General features: G+C 42.3%; 1 protein-coding gene across 2 annotated transcripts; it reads right to left on the reverse strand.

Annotated features, from left to right (window-relative positions):
* Window positions 1-13,798: 13,798 nt before the first annotated feature.
* LOC109814803 (protein NLP6) lies at window positions 13,799-18,693 on the reverse strand. Of its 2 annotated transcripts, XM_020379325.3 has the most exons (6): window positions 18,141-18,693; window positions 16,853-17,424; window positions 16,577-16,624; window positions 15,520-16,456; window positions 14,226-15,187; window positions 13,799-14,158 (listed from the first exon to the last, which is right to left on the reverse strand). In XM_020379325.3, the coding sequence occupies exons 1-6, from the start codon at window positions 18,409-18,411 to the stop codon at window positions 14,111-14,113; spliced, it is 2,838 nt and encodes a 945-aa protein (XP_020234914.1). In that variant the 5' UTR covers window positions 18,412-18,693; the 3' UTR covers window positions 13,799-14,110. The 2 variants fall into 2 exon arrangements, with proteins under 2 accessions (XP_020234914.1, XP_020234906.1); XM_020379317.3 differs by having other exon boundaries at window positions 13,799-15,187; window positions 18,141-18,689.
* Between the last annotated feature and the right edge of the window lie 53 nt (window positions 18,694-18,746).

An 18,746-nucleotide genomic window follows, 5' to 3' on the forward strand; every position in this document is an offset into this window, starting at 1 on the left:
GTATACCCAAAAAATATTTTGTAAAAAAATGGAAAAAAAATATATTTTATTTTAAATAAAAAAATGAAAAAAAAATTATAAAAAAAGGAATCATTGCTTGTTACCATAAGTACCAGGAGGCACACATAACATAAGCACTTGTGCAGTGGCCCGCATTCTACAGTTAATTTTATGCATTCACCAACATGTACCAATACTAATTTCATTTACTTAAGAAAAATGTTAAAAATGACAACTAGTGAATTGATTTAGGTTTTGGCTGTGGCTAGAAATGGGCTCTATTGGGCCTAATTTTTTTTTATTAAGCCTATTATTTATACTAGCCCAATCACTAAATCAATAAATTACCTATGCGGGCTTGGTGGGTTGGGACAGGCCAGCCCGCTATTTGGCCCACCGGGTTGGCGGGGCGGGCTTGACGGGTTGGCGGGCTGAAATATTGGGCCCGACCCGCCAATTTTTGGCGGGCCAGCAGGCCGGCCCGCGGGCCACGACCTATTTTGCCATCCCTATTGAGCACTTTCTAACACTTAAAAAATCAAAAATTATTATCACCATATTTTATACTTAAAGAATAATATAAAAATAATTTATAATTTATAATTATTTTTTCATTTACTTGATGTTGCATGTAATTATTTATTATTAGTAAAATTATAAAATAACAAAAAAAAACCTCTAAATAGTATGTAAATTATTAAAAAAAACTTAATTTCAAATAATTTTTAAAAAATATATATTATTACTATTTATATGTTTGAATCGACTATGCTAGATTTTTTTTCAGAACATATGATTTTACTTGGTTATAATACAAACAAATTGTATCTAAATTTATTCTTTCTTATTGATATATGAACTAAGGATATTATTAACTTGTTAGAGGACAAAAGTTTATCAAGACATAAAAATTAACAAAAATGAGGTTTATTTTTCTCTGTAAAATCATTTCTATGTATACAAATAGAAATTAAGTCTTATTTAATATATTTAAGAGATTTACGTATGTGGTACTGTCCAATACTTCCTAAGTTAAAATGTTTGTATTTATTCAAGGATGATATTTATACACTAACATAATTTACTTTCATTTATCATCTTCCTTTCTCTTTTACTCTTTTTAGCCTATGTTATATTATCTTCACATTTTTTTTTATTTCCGTTTCTTGTACACATAAATATCATTTTTAATATTTATTACCTTCCATTTCTGATATGGTGATGCGGATATAGGACAACAAGCAACCATGCGTACATCATACATGTCAGCATGAACTCTTAGCCCTTATTTATTAATGGTTAAAATATTATTTTAATTTTTATAATTTTACTTATTTTACATTTTAATTTTTATTGTTTAGAAACAGATAATTCTAGTCTTTATGTTTATTTTTGTAATTTATTTTTTAACATTTATTGTTAATTTCTTTATAACTTTGTCTCTTTTGCATTAATGTGACAAAGATTTTTGTACCTGCCTGAGGGTACACTCGTAATCTTCAGGGGAATATGAGGACCGAACGAGAGCTCTAGGTGGATTCTTTGGAGGGGGAGGTACCTGCAAAAGATACTCCGATGCTTAAGTCAGTGTGGGCACGATTTTCTAGGGTAATGAATGAACAGTGACATACCTTGTTACGTGTGACCTATTTATAGCATCTGACATGGGCCTGAGCGTGATGGGCCCTCTCAGATATTTACCAAATTAGGTAATACGGTACTAATTGGTCGTTTAGGCTTTAATCATGTACTTACCTTTCTTGATTGTGATTACTTGTTATGACTTGCTTAACCCTTCAGCCAGAGGCCGAGCCGGCTAATGAATACTAGTCGGAACGGCAAATGACCGAGCCGTCTAGTCCGTATACGGCAGCTTGTATACTTCCGGTATGTTCTGTGTCGGAACGGTACCTGACCGAGCCGAATCGATGAGTGATGATGGTCCATATTTGCATTAACCAGACTGATGTCGATTCTCGGCCTCATGTCGAGCCGACGTTGATGGTGATGCTTGTACGTGGCTATGCATGGGTGTCTGACGAAATGGCACGTGTTGGCCCACGTGACCGATACGGTCTCTCCGGTACACAAGCCCCCCAGCCTTTGAGGAACGAAGCGACGCGAAAGGTTAATGAAATAAAAAGAGGATTTTTGAATCGGTGCCGTGAAGAAGAAGCCAAGGGTTACAACTGATGGTGGGATATGAAGGGTTGTGACCGTTGGGTATTTGATGGCGTACGCGAGAAGTTATGGTGGGAAGCGAAGGGATATAACCGTTGGTCATTAATGACGCATGCGAAGAGTTGCGCGCCCTAGACCGTTGGATCTAAATGATCCAACGGTAGGCACGAGGGGGTGTCTCTTCAGTTGCCTATTAAGAACGCCTATAAATAGATGTGTAGGAGGAAGGGTTTCCACATGCAAACTTACTAGCTGCTCCGAGCCGAAGATATTTGAGAGCGTTTTGAGTACTCAACAGCAATTGGTCAAGTTCAATCATCAGGTACGTAATGGCTAACCTGGACATTGTTCATGTTGACTCCTCTGGGGACGAAGAGGGATCTAGATTAAGGACGACGCCGAACCAGGAGGTAGCGTCGGCTTCAGCTTCGAATGGGGGCGATTCCGCAGAGTCGGCTTCGGGGTCCGATCGGTCGCAAAGCGGGAATGATTCGGCATCGGCTGTGGGTTCTGAAGATCAGCCGAGTCGGGGTGGGGAATCGTCAAGAGTTTTTCCTCCCATATCGACTCCCGGGTATTCGTGGGTACATGGTGAAGTTGGTAGTGTATACTCTCGGTATACGAGCAAGAAGTCTCTTGTGGACTTCGTATCAGCCATAAAGTTTTTAAACTTTCCCGAAGATGAAGAGCCTTCTGCTATCTTTTTCCAACCGTGCCGAGGTGACGGGGCTTCGAATCCAGACTTCGTTTATTTGAATCAAGGGTCGTCCAAATACCCATTCTTTTACGTGTATGATTATATGTTCCGGGATCTGAAGATATCCCTCCCTTTTGACGATTACTTCATGAGTATACTTCGACTTCTTAATGTGGCGCCGAGCCAACTTCACCCGAACACCTGGGCCGCTATGCAAGGGTTTAGGCATTTGTGTCTAGCCCTCGGTCTCCAGCCCACTCCACATCTATTCCTGCACTTCTATACGTCTCGGCCAACGAGAAAGGCTAAGTGGCTGTCGTTGATTCGTCACAATGATTGCTTGCTGCAACCTTTTACCACCTCGTACAAAAAATTTAAAGTGGGATTTATGAAGGTGATGATTCGGCCAGAACCAGGAAAAAAGTATTTCTTTGATGCCGAAGGGAATCCCCTATTTCCCTTGTATTGGACCCGGAAGCCGCGCAAGTACGACACGGTTTCCAAATCACGCATGTCCCCGGAGGAGAGAAGAAGTCTTGATTTTTTAAACAAGTTGCCTCGGCCCTTACCATGCCGTCCTCTTGTCCGATTGTTTGATTCGGCCGATGTGGTCGAAGAATTGATCGGTATAGTATTTTTCCTACTTGTTTGAATTCAAGTGTTATCATTGATTTTGACTAATGATGTGCAGGTATAATGGCGGCTCATGATGATTTGGATATCCGCAACTTGCTTCGGAACCAACTTGCGTCGAACACCGCGAATAGGCCTGCGCCCGCCGCGCGCGTGAATCAACCAGCTGGTCAAGGTAGCGGGGTCGGACCCACGTCTCGGCCGAAGAAGACCACCCGGCCCCAACCTGAAAAAAGAAGGCCTGACTCTAGGGCCGAGGAGGAGAGTCGCCGGGCAAAACAGCGCCGAGTGGCTAGCCCCCCTGTTCCCGAAAGCTTGTCGGCACCAAGTTTCTTGGCTGGCAATGTTAACGCTCAGGATTTCCTGAGTCAAGACCTGACCTCCGAGGTAGGGCAGGGGCTGCTGAGCCGAATGAGTTCGGCGCAGAAATGGAGCTTCTTTTGTGAGTTCCAAGTGCGCGCTGTGGCCATGGCACAGAGTATTGTCATGCAGCCGAACGGTGAGGCTGATGAGTTGCGCAAACAACTAGCTGAGCAGGAGAAGTCTCTTCAAGAGACACTGGCTGCTTTGACCGACGCCCAGACGGCTAGTAGCAAGTATCAGTCCGAGATGGATCGCCGAGGAAGAACCGCTGATGACTTGGCCTTAAAGGTACAGCGTCTCGAACTTGCTCTGAAGGGCGAGACTGATAAGGTGACAGCTCTGAGCAAGGAGCTGGATGCTGAAAAGGCTGCCTTTGGTGCTTATCAGGAGAAGGCGCGCGCCAAGGTTCTCAGTCAGCATCAGGCCGGTTTTGCTCAAGCTGCTCGGCAGGCTTGCTACTTTGGTGACTTTCCCCCTGACTTCCACCTGGACATGACAAAAGATTTTTTCCAAGGGAAGTTGGTGGATATGACCTCCATTCCACCTGATCAGGAAGCCGACGAGGAGGCTCCGGCTCGGCCAGCTGGGCCGAACGAAGAGGAGACTCTGAATGAGGAGGCTGCGCCTGAGGATGGTCCAGTTCAGGGGGAGGCAGAAGTAGTGTCTTAAATGTTTCTTTTGTATTATGGGGCCGATAGCGCCTATTGATAATGTACCTTTCTCTTTTAATGAAATTTCTCCGTTCTTTATGTTATAACTGGCGTGAACTCTTGTGGTGATTAACAACTTAATTTGCGTGAGCCGTCTCCTTGGTCGAGAGATATCTCGGGAAGGAAGACTTGAATAATTAATTAAAGCCACATCCTTGGCCGAGAGACATCTCGGGAGGGAAGACTTGAATAATTTAATTAAAGCCACATCCTTGGCCGAGAGACATCTCGGGAGGGAAGACTTGAATAATTTAATTAAAGCCACATCCTTGGCCGAGAGACATCTCGGGAGGGAAGACTTGAATAATTTAATTAAAGCCACATCCTTGGCCGAGAGACATCTCGGGAGGGAAGACTTGAATAATTTAATTAAAGCCACATCCTTGGCCGAGAGACATCTCGGGAGGGAAGACTTGAATAATTTAATTAAAGCCACATCCTTGGCCGAGAGACATCTCGGGAGGGAAGACTTGAATAATTTAATTAAAGCATGAGTGATTGAATCGTGTTGTTATTGATAAATGGATGCCTCGTTAAAAACCTTGCCGGCCAAAACCTCTTTTCACTATTTTTTAAGAGGGAAAAAGACCGGTTCAAGGAAAAGAGTGCACCCTTACAACGCTTACAAGTTTGTGAAATAGACAACTAGCTATAGTAAGTCTTCAAGTGCGTAGAGTTCCATGTTCGTGGGAGGACTTTGCCGGATAACTCCTCCAACTTGTATGCCCCGTTATGAAGAGCGTGGCGCACTCGAAACGGGCCGTCCCAATTGGCTGCCAGTTTGCCCTCAGACGGGTTGCGCCTTGCCGAGCCGGTTGCCCTCCATACAAGATCTCCGTCGTGAAATGTTCTTGGTTTGAGGTTAGAATTGAAGCGCCGACTCATGCGTTGCTTGCATGCTTCGGCTACTACCTGCGAATTGTCCCGTACTTCCTCAAGAACATCTAGTTCGGCCCGAAGAGATGTGTCATTGGAGTCTTCTTGAAAATGTTGTCGTCTGAATGATGGCTCCCCTACTTCAACCGGTATCATTACGTCGGCACCATATGTTAGGCGAAAGGGGGTTTCTTTAGTGGTGGACTGTGGTGTGCATCGGTATGCCCAGAGGACTTCTGGTAATTCATCAGCCCGTACTCCTTTTGCTGAGCCGAGTCTTCTTTTCAGTTCGGTAAGGATAACCTTGTTGGCCGCTTCGGCCTGGCCATTCGACTGAGGGTGCTCAACCGATGTGAACCTGTGCCGAATGCCAAGGTTTTCGAGGAATGAGTTGAACCTTTTGTCCGTGAATTGGAGACCGTTATCTGAAATGATGGCGTATGGGATGCCGAAACGGGTGATGATGTTCTTCCATACAAACTTTTGGACGTTAGCAGCAGAGATGCAAGCAAGTGGTTCGGCCTCAATCCATTTTGTGAAGTAATCTACTGCCACGAGAAGGAACTTAACTTGTCCTCTCGCCATGGGGAATGGGCCAAGTACGTCAATTCCCCATAACGCAAACGGCCATGGAGAGCTGATACTGTGTAGTTCGGCGGCCGAGGCGTGGATTAGATTCCCATGCCGTTGACACTGTATGCACCTCTTAACAAACTCAGCACAATCTTCTTTTAGAGTTGGCCAATAATATCCGGCTCGTGATACCTTTGCCGCAAGAGTTCGGCCTCCGGAATGGGATCCGCAGATGCCTTCGTGAATTTCCCTCATCACATAGTCGGCCTGGAGATTGTCAATACACTTAAGCAACGGGGTGGAGAATCCGCGCCTGTAGAGTTCGCCGGCTATGATGGAGTACCGAGCTGCTTGGGTTCGCAATTTTCTGGCTTCCACCGAATCAGTTGGCAATTCTCCCTGGAGGATGAAGTTCCGAATAGGAGTCAGCCAGCTTGGAACTTCGACCTCGGCAGCCATGCACTCGACGGCCACACTTGGAGAGGGGACTTCGAGGTGAATTGTTGTTCTTAGCTGTCCTGGCTTTCTGGTGCTGGCGAGCCGAGCTAACTGATCGGCTCGTTCGTTGTTACTTCTTGGGATATGCCGAATTTGAACCTCGGTGAAATCATCTTTGAGTTTTCGGAAGAGGTGATAATACTGCAACAAATTAGCATCTTTGACTTGAAAGTTGTCGTTGACTTGTTCGGCAACTACTTTCGAGTCGGTCCAGCATATGACCTTCTTAACATTCATCTCTGTGGCTAATCTAAGTCCGGCTATTAAAGCTTCATACTCGGCCTGGTTATTGGACGCGCGGAAGCCGAACCGAAGGGATTGCTCAATTGTGATGCCTGAAGGATTAGCGAGGATTATGCCTGCACCACTACCTTGGGCGTTAGATGATCCATCCACATGAAGGATCCAAGGTTGGTCTTCGAAAGATCCTGGAGGAGTGAGCTCGTTGACGAAATCTACCAAGTGTTGTGATTTAATAGGGCCCCTTGGCTCGAAGGATATGTCAAATTCAGATAACTCAACCGACCACGCCATCATTCGGCCGGCAATTTCTGGCTTCCGAAGGACCTTTGCGATCGGACAGTCGGTTCGGACGACAACCTTATGGCTTTGGAAGTACTGTCTCAACCGTCGGGCGGCGTAGACGAGTCCTAGGGCAACCTTCTCGAGCAATTGATAACGTCGCTCGGCGTCCTGCAACGTCCGACTAATAAAATAGATGAGCTGTTGACCTTGGTTTTCTTGCATCATAACGGCACTGATGGAGCTGTCCGAAACCGACAAATAGATAATCATATCTGCATCGACGACCGGTTTACATAATACTGGGGGCATGCCGAGCCGGTTTTTAAACTGCTGAAAAGCTTCTTCACACTCTTGGGTCCATTTGAATCGTTGCGTTTTCTTCAGCAAGAGTAGGATCGGCCCGGCAATCTCGGCTAAACAGGGAAGGAAGCGAGACAACGAAGTGAGCCGTCCGGCTAACTTTTGAACCTCTTTCAACGTTGTCGGGCTTTTCATGTCCAAGATGGCTTGGCATTTATCCGGATTCGCCTCAATACCTCGGTTGGATAGCATGAATCCCAAGAACTTGCCGCCCGAAACTCCAAACACACATTTCTCGGGGTTGAGTCTCATCTGATGTTGCCGAAGCGCCTGGAACACTTCGGCCAAGTTATGCGTATGTGCCGATACATCACTTGATTTTACCACCATATCATCAACATAAACTTCCATGCTTCGGCCGATCTGGTTGTGGAAGATTTTATTCATCAAACGTTGATATGTGGCCCCGGCATTTTTTAATCCGAACGGCATCACCCGGTAACAGTAATTGGCTGTTTCGGTGATGAATGCAGTTTTTTCTTCGTCTTGGGGGTGCATCCGGATCTGGTTGTATCCCGAGTAAGCATCCAGAAAAGACAAGAATTTGTGGCCGGATGCCCCATCGACGAGCCGATCGATGTTCGGGAGTGGGTAGGCGTCTTTTGGGCAGACTTTATTTAAATTGGTATAATCGGTGCACATACGCCATTTCCCATTTGACTTTCTAACCATGACCACGTTAGCCAGCCAAGTCGTGTAGTGCACCTCTCGGATAAACTGAGCGTCTAGCAACTTGGTCACCTCTGCTTCGATGGCGGTTTTTCTTTCTTCCCCCGTTTTCCGGCGCCGTTGAGCAATCGACCTAGCCTCTTTGCTAACGGAGAGTTTGTGGCATAGGAAATTGGGGTCAATGCCAGGCATATCAGATGGGTGCCAAGCGAACAAGTCTCTATTCTCGAGGACCACACGCTGAATGGCTAGGCGCTCCCCTTCGGTTAAATAGGTTCCCAAGTAAGTAACTTGGGATTTTGTCGTTCCTACTTGGAAGGGTTGTTTATCTTCAATGGGCTCTACCCTTTCCTCCTGATCGATTCGTGGATCGAGGTTGATGGCCGACTGCTGCGAAACCGAGTGCACCCTTCTCGGTTCGGTTGGCTCCTCCATTCTCGGCAACCTTAAACTACTAAAATAACATTCGCGCGCCATTTTCTGGTCAGCGTGTATGGTGACGATTCGTCCGGACTCAGCCGGGAACTTCATGGCCAGATGAGGAGTGGAGACAATGGCTCCGAGCCGATTCAAGGACGGTCGTCCTAGCAGAATATTATAAGATGTGTTGGCATGCACCACTACGTACTTGATTGGGATATCGCGGTGATCAGCTTCATCAAATCCGAACCGTGTGGACAGCTTGATATACCCCTTCGTCTTCACTCGCTCACCAGAGAACCCCACCAGTGGCTCGTTGTAGGGGACCAATTCGGATTCTGGAATACCCAACTGTTTGAACGTGTTCCAGTACAAGATATCTGCCGAGCTTCCCTGGTCTACCAACGTTTTACGCACAATGCAGTTATGGATTTCTACACTGATTACCATTGGGTCGTCTTGCTCCGGATCAATGCCTTTGAAATCGGCTTCGGTAAAGGTGATAGTAGGTAATTGCCGACGGACTGTTTCAACGGCGTGAACATGTCGAACGGCCCGTAGATGCCTCCGTTGCGATGAGGAAGATGAGCCACCGCCAGCAAATCCTCCTGCTATGGTATTGATGACTCGCCGAGGCTGTGACGAGGGTTCGACATCTCGTCTTTCTCTGGACCGGCTCCGTTCTCTATACTGACGTGGTTCCATTCTCCTTTGCTCGGGGTCATGCCGTCTTGACCGGTCGGCGTGCCGAGTTGTGTGCGGTCGGTCGATGAAACCCTGTAGCTGGCCTTGTTTAATTAGGTCTTCGATCTTGTCTTTTAAAGCCGCGCATTCTTCTGTCGAATGCCCCCGATTGCGGTGGTAGCGGCAAGATTTTGTTGTGTCGGCCCTGGGGGGGGTAGAAGCTCGTTTTGGAACGGCCAACACGTCCGAGGCCAGCGCTTGCTCTAGTATGGCTGCTCTGTTAGTGTTAAGTGGTGTGTACTGGGAATACCTTGGGCCACGAGGGGGTCTCTCCCGAGGTACCAATTCTTTCGGGCGACCTCGGAAATTATTCTCGACTGGCCTTTCAGGCTTTGCCGCTACTTCTGCTCTAGCTTGGTTGCGGAACTCAGCTAGCTCCTCCATTTGCATATACTTATCGGCTCGTCGCCGAAGGTCATCCATGTCGGATGGTGGCTTCTTGCAAATACTGTTGGCGAAGGGACCTGGCTTCAAGGCGGTAGTCAGATGATGTAGGGCGACGGCCGGGTTTAGGTCTCGGATTTCCAGTGCCGCCTTGTTGAATCGGCTCATGAATGTCCGAAGGGATTCCTTTTTCTCCTGACGAATGCTTACCAGAGCCAACGAGGTCAGTTGGTGAGGCCTACTGGTAGCAAACTGAATTGTGAATTGGGAGGCCAATGTACTAAACGAATCGATTGAGTTAGCCGGAAGCCGAGTGAACCAACTCAGAGCTCGTCCTTTTAGCGATGTTGGGAAAATTCGACATAAGGCGGCATCATCGGTTGTGCTTAAAGTGACTTGAGTCAAGAACACATCTACGTGTTCATCGGGATCAGTGGTCCCATCGTACTTGTCAAGAGGCAACGACTTCCAATGATCAAGAAGCGCGGTCTGCATGATATTTGATGTAAAGGGATGCCGATGTGCTCCAGCCGGCATCGGCAGTATCGGCTTACTAGCTGAAGCATGAGCGGCTGGGGTGGCAATAGAGGTGTGGTTGGCAGGGGTGTGGTGTCCGTGTGAATGAAACGACCCCTGAGTATGGGTCGTCTCGGATGGTTTCCATGTGGGATCTCGGTATTGGTTTTTCAAGGCAGCATTTTCTTCTCTCAACGCAGCCATTTCGGCGGCATCTCTCTCTCGCTGCTGTTTCATGGCAATCATTTCCTCTTTCATTTGCCGTACCACATCGGTCAAGTTTGTCTCCTCTACCGTTTCGGCCCCGGACTGATGCTCCTCCTCGGACTGGTGTTCAGCGTTAGTCTTCCTTGTCTTCACCATGACGTCGAAACATTGCTGGATACGTCTTTCTCGAGAGCTATCGGTTCGGCCCCACGGTGGGCGCCAAAATGTACCTGCCTGAGGGTACACTCGTAATCTTCAGGGGAATATGAGGACCGAACGAGAGCTCTAGGTGGATTCTTCGGAGGGGGAGGTACCTGCAAAAGATACTCCGATGCTTAAGTCAGTGTGGGCACGATTTTCTAGGGTAATGAATGAACAGTGACATACCTTGTTACGTGTGACCTATTTATAGCATCTGACATGGGCCTGAGCGTGATGGGCCCTCTCAGATATTTACCAAATTAGGTAATACGGTACTAATTGGTCGTTTAGGCTTTAATCATGTACTTACCTTTCTTGATTGTGATTACTTGTTATGACTTGCTTAACCCTTCGGCCAGAGGCCGAGCCGGCTAATGAATACTAGTCGGAACGGCAAATGACCGAGCCGTCTAGTCCGTATACGGCAGCTTGTATACTTCCGGTATGTTCTGTGTCGGAACGGTACCTGACCGAGCCGAATCGATGAGTGATGATGGTCCATATTTGCATTAACCAGACTGATGTCGGTTCTCGGCCTCATGCCGAGCCGACGTTGATGGTGATGCTTGTACGTGGCTATGCATGGGTGTCTGACGAAATGGCACGTGTTGGCCCACGTGACCGATACGGTCTCTCCGGTACAATTTTCATCATATTTTACCAAAATCACTACCAACATTCCCCTCTGCTAAAAGTCACAACACATCCTTATACAAGAATCTCAACCCACTACGCTCCATTGCAAGAAATACAATAGTAAAGTATTTTCCTACTTCTTTCACTAGCACATTGATGAAGAGAGAAAGAAACCTTAGAACAACAAAAGACTCTTCATTTTTTTTCCTTCCAAACCATTAAGTGACACATCATTACTAACAAAGTCAAATACATTACTCCCATGTGGATTCAATAAACCTACAACATTTATATGAGAACAACATTATAAAGAAATTAAAGACAATAATTAAAAAGATAAGTAAATAGACTAAAAGATTAAAGTAAAATTATAAAGATAAAAAGACATTTTAACCTTTATTAAGAATCTTCAACTTGTGTATGATTAAGACATTATGAGAAATCATATAATTTTAGTGAGCCAACACATGTAAAGAAGGTTGGGTTAACTCGAATTAAATTCTTAATATATTATTAAATTCTTGACTCGACTTAAATTGCGATTTATCTTATTGTAATTTTATGAAGAAAAAAAGAGTCAATTTTTAAGTTTTGAAGAAAGCTAGATTAATTAAGTTTTATTTAAGTCATTTTTTTTTAAGTCTAATCCATGTTAAATCAAGTCATTCTTTATAACTTAAAAAATTATCATTGTATACCTTACTTTTTAGGCATATAGGTAGAAGGAAGATGGATAAAAAAAACGTGTATACATATAATAAGTGATATGATAAAAAATAAAGATATATATATATATATATATATATATATATATAAAAGGATAAAAATGAATCTAGAAGCATCAATATTGTTATGGACAAAATTTAAACGCAATTTACAAATAATTTTATATCTATTCAACATTAAAATTTCCTGATGACCTTTATTAAAACTGACTAATCTGCCTCAATTCTACATCTAAGTTTTATGTTATTCTTATCTTGTAACTGGATTGGTGGAAAGAGGTGCAGGTGGAGATACTTTGATTCCTTGAAACGCTACTGTTACATTACATGAATCTTGAAGACGTATTATGGTTTGTGGTTTTGGCATAACTCTTTTTTATGAGAATCGTGAATTTATTATTGGTCCATTTCTGACATAGAATTGATCCTATCTACAATTGGAAACCGAGACAACAATTTTAAAAAATATAATGATTTAAAAAGTTACGCCTTTCGAATGAGTAATCATTTTCAACGTGAGTGATACGGTTAAGCTCTTTCTATAAAGTGATGTCTTACTTACGGACTCCAACCTTTGTCCACCTGTCAAAATGCAATTTGCACACAACCTCCCCATACGTGTGACATTGGGATTGGTTTAAATTAAAAGCTTTTAAACCATTTCACATTTTCATAATAGAGCAAACTTGATCCATTTCTAAATCATCTTCAAATCAATCATGTACAAATCATAATTCATGGAAATGTGAAAACTATATGGTTCTTTGTACTGTCTCGGTCAGTTTCAGTAATGTAATTGTTTCATATCTTAATCTCTTTACCCAAATTTACTTAAAGGTTATGCCAATGAAATAATAATAAAAGAAAACTCTTCCTCTTATTCCCTTTTCCATCCTCCATTTCCCCAACTAAATACATCTATTTTATTAAAATAAATAATAGAGGTGCTCTGTAAAGAATTTTACTGAAGTATTGAGGGTAAAAAAATTATAAAAGTATTACTTTAAGTAGCTTTTGAAAAACACTATAGCTAATAAGTTTTGTTTACCAATTACATTTACCTTAGTCAAACATGTTCATGAGATAATCAAATAAACGATAACTAAAATAACTTGATGAATATCTTGTTAAATTCAGTCTTTCCCTCTCTTTTTCATAGAGAACAAAAGATGCTACTACAGTACTTGCCGATGTGGCTATTACAAGACTAAGAACTTTAAACAAACTCTTCTTTAGGCTCTTTAGTGCGACCAACTGTTCTAACAATTTGTGACTACAAAGCTTTGAAGAATCAGCCTTACATAAGACAACAGGACAAAGAATTCAGAGTTAGCTACATTTTTAATCAAGAAATCGCACCATTATGACAGAACTAAGATGTTTCCCCTTAAATTTGTGTTGGAAAAACTAAAATCTTTTCACATTCAGCGACAACACAAGCATGTATTTAAGGAGTTTAGGCCGTAACATGGCAAGAAGAAAACAACAAAAGATAATGAAAACAAGAAGAACGTGTGGAGCATAACAATCGGACCCCACCGTTTCTGTTTATAAGTGGATAAGGCAACCCCTCTTCCAGAAACTTACCAGTGATTATTGTTGTCTTTTACAATCAAATATAATTTCGTTATTGGATGGAAAATTTAATTTTTCGTTTAACATGTATTACTCTTGTGACAGTTAAGGCTACATATATAAGAGTGACTATTGAGGCAATATAAAATAAGACATCACCAAAGATGCAACCTCTTGGTGTTGTTTAACCATTAAGCCAAATCATGGCTTCACCAAAAGCACATCTGGTAGGGCATTTAATTGAGCAATCACATGATTTTGCAATAAAAATAATTTTCCCTTGATCCAAGATATGAACCGGACAGTTATAAATTTGAATGTCCACATGATTTTATTTATAAGTTGACCACATTATGTGTCACAAAAGAACCCTTGATTTCTCAGTAACTTACTTTTGAGTGATACCAAAGATTCAAACTCCTTTCACCTAATCTGAAGTTTTTTACAATTTGAGCATATCATAACCAAAATCTATTTTCTTCCCCTATTGTCCTAAACACCACAAGAACCTACATAATTAGAGTACAGACTCAACCTATATACAGCCACTTCTTACTCCCCTGAGCTCTCACAAGAGCTTCCAAGATTGGACGTTATGTCATGCACCAAAACCCTGATTATGTTGCTCCCTGATGATCTTGAAACATCCATGCACTCCTGCAGGTCTGCATCACAGGCTATCAAAACCCATTCGTGATCATCATCCAGGTACTTAATATCAAATGTACCCACCTCTAGTTTCAATCTTTTGGCAACTTCTTCTTTCAGTTCCACAATGCCACATGTCAAAGGGACCCGAAATCTTATGATATCTTCTCTGTATGTTGCCTTGATAGTCACAGTCTTCATTTCTTTCCTAGCTGCAAAAGGTGTCACTGCTTTATTAGGAGTATCCATGCTTTGCTTGGGAGACAAATCTAAACCTGGAGGATTAATAGTCCCACAAGCTTCTGGAACCAGATCCTCCAAAATGGCCTCAGCTACTAAAGGACACAAATTTCTTAAGTCTTTAGAACTACCAGCATCCTCTATTAGCATCCCTCCAAATGGCTCTTGAAGTTCTGTGGATGCAAAGTCTGGCATAGGGTAAGGAACTGGCTGGTTCGGTGTATTATTAGTTGGCTGCATTATTGACTCTGGTGATCCCCTTAGCACAGCACATTGATCGTTGTTGGAAGTAATGAATATATCCTTTACAGGTGAGCTTTCATTCGGGGGACTGTCATGGCATGAACCATGAGAAGTAGGATTTGTGCTATCCTCACTTGAGCCACTCCCAGTTCTAGTCCTTTTTGGTTCTTTCGCAACCTCCCAAGTAGTCACACCTTTGTCATTAATTACTTTCGCAAGATTCTGTGTCCTTCCTCCTAGAAATTGATCTTCCATTCCAGTTGTTTCTACTGCTTTGGAGGCATTCAATTCATTCTCTTTCATCTGAGGCTCTGATGGCCTCATGGTTAATGAGGCTGGCTGGCTGAACTTGTTTGGAGTACAAGGCTCGGGAAAGGAACCAACAGCAATGGGAAGTGGACTTGGGCTGAGAGAATTCAAACCAAATGCTCCTTCAGCACCTTGGACAGATTCAATGACACGCTTGAGCTTGGACAGAGAACGGTTAACCTTGTTGATCTTACGAGATGGCCAACGTGATATCCCATGCTGCCTGCAGATGCGCTTCATTGTGGTAGGGCAAACTGTACAGCAAGAGTATATCTAAGATCAATATGTTTGAGCCACTACTAACTTTCCATTTTTAATTTAGATAGAGAGCTACTACTAATTGGGAAAGAAAAACATTTTTGCATGTTTTGGTTGCATAGTACATTCTTTAATAATTAAACATCTCCAGATACCAGCAGATTCATAGAGATCAATTCATTTTGGTAGAGCAAACATTTGTATTCATATTTCATAGATAAATATAAATATTGTTCTTAGATAAATATATGTTTCCAGCTAGAAGGATATTCATAAAGATAACAAAGAAAATTATTGCTTATCAATATATTTTGGAGTGTGAACATACCACCGAGGCTCTTTGCAGCATCTTTTAGACTCCCAGCAAAATAACGTTGCAAGACTTCAAGACTAATTGATTTCTCAGTTTTTCCACGTTTCCTCTCTGAGGGTTTCTTTATGTTTTTAGCCTCTAAGGAGGGTATATGTTCAATGTTTCTGCCTGCATTATCGCCAAGACTCCCTCCATCATTGATGTCATTACAGTACATCAACATTTGTTGTTCTGATGGATCCTGTGGCACTTCCTCACCCATATTTGGTGAGGTATCATGTCTAGTTGGTGATTTAATAGATGGGGCAATTGGAATAGATTCAAACCTCGTATGAACTCTTTCAATTGTTGCTTCAACAATTTCAATTGAACAATCCTCGAGTTCAACACCAGAAGCAATCTTAAGACTCTGGAAATGCTGTTTCACTGATGCCAATATGGATCCCAACAAAGTCTTTTGTTCATGAAAGTCTGTGACTCTAGGAGGCAGAAAAAACTCTAATACATAATCATCATTTCCTGTATGAGAGCTCCGTAAACATATCGCAAAACAGCTTGTTAACCCAAACATGAGAGCATAATGAACTAAGGGGTAATCAGTTTTGCAGAATTGAGTAATGTTTGAACAGAAGCACATGTTGTGGGACAAAAAAGCCCTCCCAGCAACCCCTTGACCTTGTTGCAAGTGATGCTCAACACAGGCATCACGAAAACCCCATAAATGAGCATCTATAATATAGAATGCTATGTCAGTTGTAGACATGCAAACTTTCCCCATGCAGCTACCATCAAAACTAGAACAACTTTTCTTTAGACCACCACCTTGGGCCAAAACACTCCTATGCCTACAAGGAATCCATGTCTGAGCCAGAGGTAAATTATGAGTTTCACATACCACTGTCAATATCTCCAAGATCTCTGATAATGCATTCTGACGACCTTCATTACAAATCTGGTTTAAAAGCATTGCCAAAGTTATATCTTTGGGAATAGAGGGTTAAGATAAAGAATAACAGCAATATAACCTAGATATAACAGATAGGGATGCATCATGTATGATGAGTAAAATCACCTGATTGTATGGTTGGTCCAAAATTTCCGAACTCCTCAAATTTACTGTCTGCAAGGAAACTGACAGCGGGTGATTCATGAATCTAAATAATATTTGTGAACATATAGAATTTCTAACAAGCTAGCACTATAGTTAAATAATCCAATGAGAATTACCCTTGTAAAAATCAATCTTAATATACAATGATTTATAATCATCACATGATATTTGGTATTTGCCGAACATGAGGGAACCATAAAGCATGGTTATAATTAGCAAAGTTAAAAGAAAACCAACCTCAAGGGCTTTGCAGATTTTATCAACCTCAGGAGCGTAGTTAATCTTCGGTGAAGTCATTATCAACTCCAGCACACCAAGACATGATTGCATTGAAGGTTCAAACACAGGCAAAGCCAAGGTTCCACGAACATTGTAATGTTGAGCATAATCTCGGCGCGGATACTCTTTACTAGAATAATACAGAACATTGGGAGTCCATTCCGGTAATTTCTGCTGGAAAACACGACCAGGGAGTCCCAAACTTCCATCATTCTCCCCATCCACAGAAAACATGTACATCAGAGAGACCGTTCTATACTGATTCAGTCCATTACTATGTGGATCAAGAACAAAGGGTTGACCTGAAGTTGTTAGCACAAACCGATTACCATTCCGCACAGGTGCCCAAACCTGAGCCAGAACATTCAGTTCAGTCAACTCTTTGAAGTAACGAAGCGCTTGTGTCATCCTTTCTTTGATTACACAATAACCATCCAAAGTGTCCACTGGTGGCATAGGCACAAGTGGTGGCAAAAGTTTTTTGTGATCATCATTCTCCACTGGCTTTTCAGCTACTGAATTTGAATCACCTGAAAACAGTAGCATCAGTTAGAAAAAAAATGCAGCTCCCAACAGAAACAACAAAATACATGTTCAGTTGTTCACCAATTAATACCAAATGGCACTGGAGTAGTAGACAATGAAAAGTTCACAGCTATGGTAATAGCAATAGCACCTTTGAGCTCAACATCACAATATATCTAGAACATCCAAACCTCAAATACTCCGAGAATCATATAAAAAAATGTAGCACACAAAAGCAAAGGTAAAACCCAAGGAAGCAATTACAGACAAAACTGCCTGTAAAAATTAGCTTGCTTGAACAACACTGGGAGGAGTACAAACAAGGGAAATCATGAAGCTTCATCTGGTAATTTAGAAGAGTTAGACAAAAGAGATTCAACTTCAACCCCCCATAAATTCCATCCATGTATCATTTGTTGTGCCTTATAATCAAGTCTTTCATCAATCAATTAGAGCTTTAAGCACAAAAAATGGCTATTAAATCTCTTTCTTTAATAAATAAAAAGATTTTTTTTTCTTCAATTTACATAAACTTAAAGCTGAAAACAGGCAAAAGAAAGCTTTTGATATGAAAAAATACATACATCACAGAAACTAATTCTGCAACATATTACATTTGTAAATCAAATCTAGCTGCATCAATTAAAGTTACAGTCAAAAGGGAATGAGCAAGTCCAAATCCCAAAAGGGAAGTGAAATGAAAACCAATCTGAAAACATACAAGAGAAGATCTTGTGGCAATCAGAGAAGGCAGAAGCTGGAAATCTGGGGTGTCTCTCATCCTCTCCATCAGAGAAAGCCCAGAGAGGAGAATAAGGTTGGTCAGAGGTGTTGGAGAACAGAAAAGGTGACATGGGGTTTGACACAAAGGACATGTGATCCAAGGGCCATGAACTTTCTAATTCCAGATCGAAATCCATGTTGCAACCACCTTCCTCTTCTGCCTTTGACCTTGGAACACAGTCTGGATTTTCTTCCTCAGATTCTGACATTTTCACAAACTGCTAGAAAGCAAAAGCTTTGTGGTGAAGATTGAACTTTGTGAATAGCAGTTTGAGTTTGAGGACAGCGTAGAATAGATGATGAAGATGGGTAAGCCTCCAGGAGAATGCATAGAGAGATTGTGATTCCATGTTGAAATTTTTACAACTCCCTTCCACTTGCAAGTTGCGACAAAGTGTCAATAAACTATTCAATAAAATAAAATTGTAAAGGGAAAAAAAATTCTCGCTGTGGCACCAACTACAAAAAGAAGGGCACTTGCACCTGTCTCTCTCTGTCTTTGCCCTTTTTATTCATTTGTAACATTTTCATAGTTCAAATACAG

The sequence above is a fragment of the Cajanus cajan genome, chromosome 7 (assembly GCF_000230855.2).
Source record: "Cajanus cajan strain Asha chromosome 7, NIPB_CcT2T_4, whole genome shotgun sequence".
Taxonomy (NCBI): Eukaryota; Viridiplantae; Streptophyta; class Magnoliopsida; order Fabales; family Fabaceae; genus Cajanus; species Cajanus cajan.

Coding starts and splice junctions, on each gene's coding strand:
- LOC109814803 (XM_020379317.3), bottom strand. CDS start 18,411: ATGTCAGAATCTGAGGAAGAAAATCCAGACTGTGTTCCAAGGTCAAAG. Junction 17,425..18,140: donor TTGCCACAAGATCTTCTCTT/GTATGTTTTCAG, acceptor TACTGTTTTCAG/GTGATTCAAATTCAGTAGCT. Junction 16,625..16,852: donor AAATCTGCAAAGCCCTTGAG/GTTGGTTTTCTT, acceptor GTTTCCTTGCAG/ACAGTAAATTTGAGGAGTTC.